Source organism: Triticum aestivum, chromosome 2B, assembly GCF_018294505.1.
Source record: "Triticum aestivum cultivar Chinese Spring chromosome 2B, IWGSC CS RefSeq v2.1, whole genome shotgun sequence".
Taxonomy (NCBI): domain Eukaryota; kingdom Viridiplantae; phylum Streptophyta; class Magnoliopsida; order Poales; family Poaceae; genus Triticum; species Triticum aestivum.
Genome location: NC_057798.1, coordinates 17,918,278 through 17,925,646, shown reverse-complemented (window position 1 = coordinate 17,925,646; position 7,369 = coordinate 17,918,278). Strand labels below are relative to the sequence as shown.

Genomic DNA, 7,369 nt, shown 5'->3' with positions numbered 1-7,369 from the left:
GGATAGGGACAAGTTGCCTGAAAAAATATTGGGGACGTCCATTTTTTTTCTCAGTGCAGGAAAATCAAAATCGACTTGCAATTATTTGGGTCAGTCAATTTTTGAGGATCACTCGACCCTTTGCAACCACCGAACAGAAGCCTACTAAGTACTTGGGCACACTGGCGGAGCTCCATGTGTTCTTATAAACTACGCGCTATCTATCACCAGTAGTAACCGTCGGGTCGAGTGGGTAACCGTAGGCGCCCGGTAGGCTGGGCCAGTTGTGAGCGGAGCCTCTGCATCGCCAAATGTCGTGGTTCACTACAATCATCATTTAGATGGGCCGGCCTTTCTCGGTTATTTCATCTACTTTGCCCGAAACAATCTTTCCCTTTTTCTTCTCCCTAATTTAAATGAATACCGTCCGGTTGGTTTGAGTTTGCATCAAATTTCATCAACTTCGTTAAAAAAATTTGGAATTCAACCAGACATATGCTGCTAGCGTACTGGTCCCCGTCTGCAATCTGATATGGTGTCCGTTTTGTGGGTTGGCGTTGGAGATGCCCTAACAAAACTTACTAGTGGCATGCGGACTAGAAGCCACGCCACCAGGCCTGAACCAAAACCAAGCCTGACCTAGCCTGTTGTCTTCCTCCTCCTTCATTCGTCTCGCGTCTCTCACCCGACTCTCTACTACTCCCTCTGTCCCATAATATAAGAACATTTTTGACAATAGTGTAGTGTCAAAAACGTTTTTATATTATTACTGAGGGAGTAGTCACTAGTGGCAATACATTTTTACCAAAGAATACAAACTTCTCTTTTTGCGGGTTAATGGAAAACAAACTTTAGCTATGTGATGTTCACTCTAGAAGGTGGGGGTCAGAATGATGGACAGTACTATAGGAGAAAGGGTAATTGGATTCCGATTCTTTGCCCTTCAATCATGTATCACACGAGCTATACATGGATGTGAATTAGCGAGCAATATGAATGTGTAATAACCAGTTAACCAATGGTTTGAGCGTGGGTAAGTCGTCAACATCTCCCGCATGCTCATGGAAGCACAGCACTGAGACTAACATGAGCCGTTTCCTGCAGCTAGTGCGTGTGTGGAAGAGAATTGATCCGGACACTCGTGCATCATGTGCTACCTGCAGCTAGTAGGCCGTGTATGGATGAGAATAGACCCGGACAGTGAACGTACGGGTCGACGGACACCCACAGAAATGCGGACATTGAACGTACGGGTCGACGGACACCCACAGAAACCCGGCCAGCCTTCACCGTACCAAATTCCAACGCAAAACCGAACTGGCGTCACCGTACCAAATTTTGGCATGGCCAAGAGACGGCAGCCAGGACCGTCGCCTCGGTTGGCTCCCATGAATAACACATTTTAGTGATGATACTTCCAGGATTTTTCTTCTGTCGGGTTCTGCTAGCCCGTGTTCTTAATTTCTCTACTTCATAGTCTTAGTTCAGAGTTCTGTCATTTATTTTGGCTCGAAGGAAATAACATTTAGAGCATCTACAACTATATACAACAAATTTGATCTCTCAAACTCCATAGACAGGGATCGGTCAGACATGAAATTGACGTTTCCACAACCAGATGCCTCAGTTAGCTAGTAATCCTCAAATCCATACAATTACATGCACATGAAACCTAAACATAAGCGGAGCTTGTCCGGCTCCGCCGTGCCCTAGTTCGGCGGCTGGAAGTGCCACTCGGACTATTGATGCAGTGGTCGGCAATGTAGAGTAGGACATGGGACTCACACCGGCTCATGGGACTCGAGGCGTCGTCGTCTCCCATGCCCTACTCTTCCTCATCAGAGGCCGTCAGTTGCTGCACGTTGCTGGTCAAAGTGAGGTCAATGAAGGATCTATCACGGTCGGAGAATCGTAAATCTTTATATGCCTATAACACTCTTAAATGAGAAGGATTTCCATAAAAATTTTAAGGTTCCTTCTCACAGGCAAAGTCTGAATGAACGAAAGACTCCATGTGACCTAGCTCAGCAAAGGCCTTCCCTGAATATGTCAATTGGAAGAGCTCATGGAGATGATCAAGTGAAGAACGTCTCCAAGTGAGTGGCCAGCATTCACTTAATTTGCTCTCTATCAATTTGTCCAACCAAAAGAATGTGGACCCTCCAGAATGCATTGAACTTGCATGAGGCGACATGAATAGTATATGTGGCCACGTGGGGCAATGAAAGGAGTCACTAACTGATTAAATAATTATTATGTACGTAAGGATGCTGGCTCCCCGGCTGTCCTATAAATACCCGCAGAACTAACCAGCTAAGATGCACCAAAAGCAAGAGTGTCTTCAAACACAACTGTTAAAACATCTGTCCATTACGGATCAGTCCCACAAATTGCCTTCTATCCTACTTCATACAACACCCTGACCAGCTCATGCAATATGGCTCTTGGTACTCTGGTTATCATGGCCACCATGCTGGTGTATTTTCTCTTGAAAAATAAAAGAGTGCTATTGTCCCAGCAGCAACGGGGGCGACGAGGCAGGCTGCCCCCGGGGCCTGCGGCGCTGCCCATCATCGGTAACATGCATCAGGTGATTCTGAGCAAGCCGGCGGTGTTCCGATGGATCCACGCCCTGCTCAAGGAGATGAACACAGACATCATGTGCCTCCGTCTCGGAGCTACTCATGTCATTGTTGTAGCATGTCCACAGATAGCCTCTGAGGTACTAAGAAAGAATGATGAAGTTTTTGCCTCCCGTCCCACCACCTTCGCCTCAGGCATATTCAGCTTCGGGTACAAGGGCTCCATCTTCTCACCGCACGGAGACCAGTGGAAGAAGATGAGGCGCGTCCTCACTGTTGAGATCCTCGCCTCGTCCATGGAGCGAAAGCTCCACCACCTCCGGAAAGAGGAGTACGACCACCTTGTGAGGTACATTAATAAAACTCACTGCAGCGACATGGCATGTCCAGGCAACATTGTCAACGTCCGTCATGTAACCCAACACTTCGTTGGCAACATGATAAGAAGGCTTGTGTTTGGTAAAAGATACTTCAGTGACCTACCAGCTTCATCCACTAGTGGGCCTGGACATGATGAGGTGGCACATGTTGCCGCTCTCTTCATGGCTCTTAACCATCTCTACAGCTTCTGCATGTCCGACTACTTCCCAGCCCTCGTAGGCCTCGACCTGGATGGCCATGAAAAGGTTTCCAAGGATGCCATGCAAACACTCAACCGGTTGCATGATCCCATTATAGAGGAGCGGATCCGCGAAAGGTCATCCACTCTTGAGAAATGTGGTGAAAAGAAAGAGGCAAGAGACTTTTTGGATGTCCTGGTTCATCTTAAAGATGCAGAGGGACAGCCATTGCTGTCCCTACAAGAAATTAGAGCACAAACAGCGGTTAGTATGTCACCTTAAGCTCAATAGAAAGTTCATTCATTGTTCTTTGAGCCATATTATACATGTATTGACCTTTTCTGTTGCGTTGTACTTATTACTTTATTTATTCTCACATTTATGGATGTAGGAAATGATGTTTGCAGCAGTCGATAACCCATCTAATGCGGTTGAGTGGGCACTCGCTGAGATGATGAACTTGCCAGAGATCATGCAAAAAGCAACCGAGGAACTTGATGTTGTCGTTGGTAAAGATAGACTAGTGCAGGAGTCTGACATTCCTCAGCTAAACTATCTCAAATCGTGCATCCGGGAGGCCTTCCGCTTACACCCATACCATGCTCTTAACGTACCCCATGTCGCCATGGCGGACACAACTATTGCTGGATACACCATCCCCAAGGATAGCGACATACTTTTAAGCCGGCTTGGACTTGGCCGCAATCCCAAGATTTGGACTGAACCACTGGAGTTTCAGCCTGAGAGGCATTTGAACACTGCGAATGTACTTCTCACTGATCCAGGCCTACGTTTCATTTCATTTAGCAGTGGGAGGAGGGGTTGTCCTGGGATTTCACTTGGTACCTCTATGACAATGATGTTGTTCGCAAGGATGTTGCAGGGATTCACTTGGACAAAGCCTCCCGGCGTTAAGAGTATCAGTCTCCAAGAACGCAATGCGGGCCTTACACTAGCTGAACCCCTTGTTCTGCAAGCTACACCAAGATTGGCTGCACATCTCTATACGATCCAATTAAATAGATTTAGTGTGCGTGTTCTCATTTATGTTTCAATAAAATGTATCTGGAACTAGTGTATGTTACATGTTTCTGGCGCTACGTTCGGTTCTCTTGTAATGTTATGACACTACATGTGTGCAGAAACAAAGAAGCAATCGGTGATTGCATCACTAATGTAATGTGTGTACTTATCATTATGTAAAAAAAACCTCTGTACTTTCCATTATGGTGTACCATGCAAATAATCCTTGGAATTGCACGAAAGTTTTATGTTTATGTTGTATACATGCCTGGATGTACAATTGTGTGCCCAGCTTTGACTCCATCTTACCATTATGTCATTCATGCATTAATATGTTCTGTATTGCCAAATTGTTGTTCTATGAACTAAGTTTTTTTACTCTATTAACTAGGGCTCCTTTTGTTGTGAGAAATCTTTTCTTCTGAGATATAAAAGCTCTATATCACTGGGAATATGCCGGTCCGATGTGTGACCCATTCTAGGTAGTGGCTTGGATGAGGCATCCGGCTTTAGATGTTAGGCTTTGGTGCGATGTCTGTTTGGTATTAGGCCCGAACATTCGGCACCCCTTCATCAAGGGATAGGAGTAGCAACAGGCGTTGCCAAGATGGTGGCTTCAGACTTATTGATGTATTATCATGTAAGGTCTTTGGAAATAATTAATAATATGGCTACATGCATTGTCCAGATGCAGAGGTCGGGGGTACATCCTCCTTTTCTTAAAAAAAATAGAAGTTGTATCACGATGCATTTGAGTAGAAAGAAGCTTATACATAATGATTAACGAGTCGGGCAGGTTCGCCATCAACGAAAAGGCGAAAAAAGGAAAATGCTCATCCTAATCAGGCTCAAGGCCCAGTTCATTTCCCTTTGAAACAACCAAAATTCTGAATAACTAGACTGCAGTAGATTCTGCTTAATAATCAAGTGAAACAGGTTGTCCAAAGAGATGTCTTGATGCTTGAAAATGATGCGAGAATTCTTATTTTGGACGTAATTTTCTAGTTTTCATATGTTTAATGAATTGTATTTTGCAGGAGCGTGTATTGTCAGGCTAGTGGTTATTCTTGATAATGCTACGAGTAAGTTCTTTTGTTTGGTTTGTACTGTCAGCTTTTCGTTTATTGCTGCAGGTTCTTCATTTCAATAATTTCACTTCATTTCATCAGTGCAACAACAGAGACAGAAAGAAAAAATTATTGCTGAATTACACGGGCAAAGTTGCTATACTAATTACACTTTTCGGCATAGACTGCAAATTAGTCTAAAGAACATAATCGCCGTTATCCGCAGGTGTCTATGGAATCAATTATCTACCTGTGGCATAGATCATAACATACATCGTACAAGTTGGATCCATGCAATGAATTCTATATCTACTATTACAAAAGGAAAAAAGATCAGTTTTAAGTATTCTATAGAATAGGTGGAGATAGAGTTTCCAAGTTTACATTGTACCAATCTGCTCGTTTTTCTTTTAGGTAGCATGATATTCGGGAATTAAAAAAGTGATTGTTCCTAAAGTATTTTCATTTTTTCTTAATTTTCTTAGATTAATTGTGCATTTTGTTGAATTTTATTTTTATTTTAATCATTAATTTCATATTATAAAAATGTGGTAACTTTTAATTTTGCTGGAAATTATAATCTAATTGTTTTTTATTGTTTTCGAAACACTTATGGCCTTTCGGTTTATTTCTGTCTCTTTTTGTTTAAATTTTTGTCCGGCAGACAGTCAGACCTGCAAATCCGTTGGAATGCAGTTTTTATCAGTTGTTGATTTATTTTATATGTTTTTAAGAATTTGGTTATCTATATATTTCATTATGCCCAATGATCTGCCATGTGTTCTGCTGACAATCTAGTCGATGGTGAATTATGAATCCCTAATCCAAATGTGGAGCCATGTTAACACCAAATACAAAATAGTACATGTCTCCGGGGAAAGGGCAGGTCTGAGACTGGGACTCCCAGCCACCTCATTTAAGAAATAACTCCAACTGAGTTTTGAGCTAGCAATGCTCGAGTTTTATTTGTTTTACAAGTTCTCTTTATTAGTTTCATTAACTTTAAAAATATGCAGAAACAATGTTTATAAATCATATGCGTATATGTATCTCAAAAGGTACTTTCGAAATATGTAATTTTGTTGATTTGAGAACTATGCTATTATTGAATTTTGCTGGCTGATATAGTTGATGGTGGATTTATTAATTCCTGTTTATAGCCTGCAGACGTGGAGAATCGATAGTCATGCACTTTTGCTAGATTTAATTTCCACAATACTCTTTCGGGTTCCAATAAGAAAAGTCCTCATGTTCGATACTAACACGGTTTCCTGTGCTAAATTACATACCATCATGCTATCCTAATCTAGGAGAGTAGTTTTGCATAAAGGGCGCCTTTATTGACTCATAATATGGCATCTAGGAGATACGTACAATGAGTACACACCAGGTTTCTGCGTGGTTAAGATGTACATCACGGCAATCGACGTCTTCTGGTCTATATCAATGACCTCCTGGTCATTGCTTTTACATGTTCCCTAGTTTAAACAAGTTTGATCCGCAGCGGCAACGAGCTTTGTTTGTCACATGTGGCCAGTGGATGCATGGCGAAGAAGACTTTGGTACCCTGAAGGGTTGGATGTAGTTTTCAATTTTATAGAGAGCTCTTGTAAGGGTTTGTGCTACTTAATATAGGTGGCTTTTTCGGAAAAGGAAAAGATGCACACGGCCCACACCTGGTTCTAGTAGGCTAATTTATTTTTCCACACTTGATTATTGGTTGTATCAGTGATGTTGCTTTACCAAGAAAGCTTTTTCCGAAACCCTAGTTTCTGAAAAAATACCTATTCCTTTTAACACCAAATACAACATAATACTGTACATGTGTCCAGGGTGACAGGGCAATTCCGAGACTGGGACTCACAACCAACCTTAGCTTGTCTTCTACTCCCTCCGTTCCGAAATAGATGACCCAACTTTGTACTAAAGTTAGTACAAAGTTGGGTCATCTATTTTGGAACGGAGGGAGTAGCTGTGACTTGTGATTATTACAATCACTGATACTAGCCGGTCCTCCCTGACAGGGTGTGTACGAGAAGAGAAGAGAGGAGTCAAGGCAGCCACAGTCCGCACGATCGCACGGGCGAAACGCGCGGGTCCGAATTGTCATCGGGAGCACGTCGGAGGTCGTCACATCTGCAGCAGCTGGCATATGTGA

General features: G+C 42.9%; 1 protein-coding gene across 1 annotated transcript; it reads left to right on the top strand.

Moving 5' to 3' along the window:
• The first annotated feature begins 2,416 nt into the window (after positions 1-2,416).
• On the top strand, positions 2,417-4,284 carry LOC123038776 (tyrosine N-monooxygenase-like). Its single transcript, XM_044462248.1, has 4 exons — positions 2,417-2,910; positions 3,028-3,385; positions 3,513-4,151; positions 4,264-4,284. The coding sequence occupies exons 1-4, from the start codon at positions 2,417-2,419 to the stop codon at positions 4,282-4,284; spliced, it is 1,512 nt and encodes a 503-aa protein (XP_044318183.1).
• The last annotated feature ends 3,085 nt before the right edge of the window (positions 4,285-7,369 follow it).

What these genes read in the sequence shown, in the direction of transcription:
- LOC123038776 (XM_044462248.1), top strand. Translation starts at nt 2,417, where the DNA reads ATGGCTCTTGGTACTCTGGTTATCATGGCCACCATGCTGGTGTATTTT. An exon ending in AAATTAGAGCACAAACAGCG is followed by an intron (nt 3,386 to 3,512) that starts GTTAGTATGTCA and finishes TTATGGATGTAG; the next exon opens with GAAATGATGTTTGCAGCAGT. An exon ending in TCCAATTAAATAGATTTAGT is followed by an intron (nt 4,152 to 4,263) that starts GTGCGTGTTCTC and finishes ACATGTGTGCAG; the next exon opens with AAACAAAGAAGCAATCGGTG.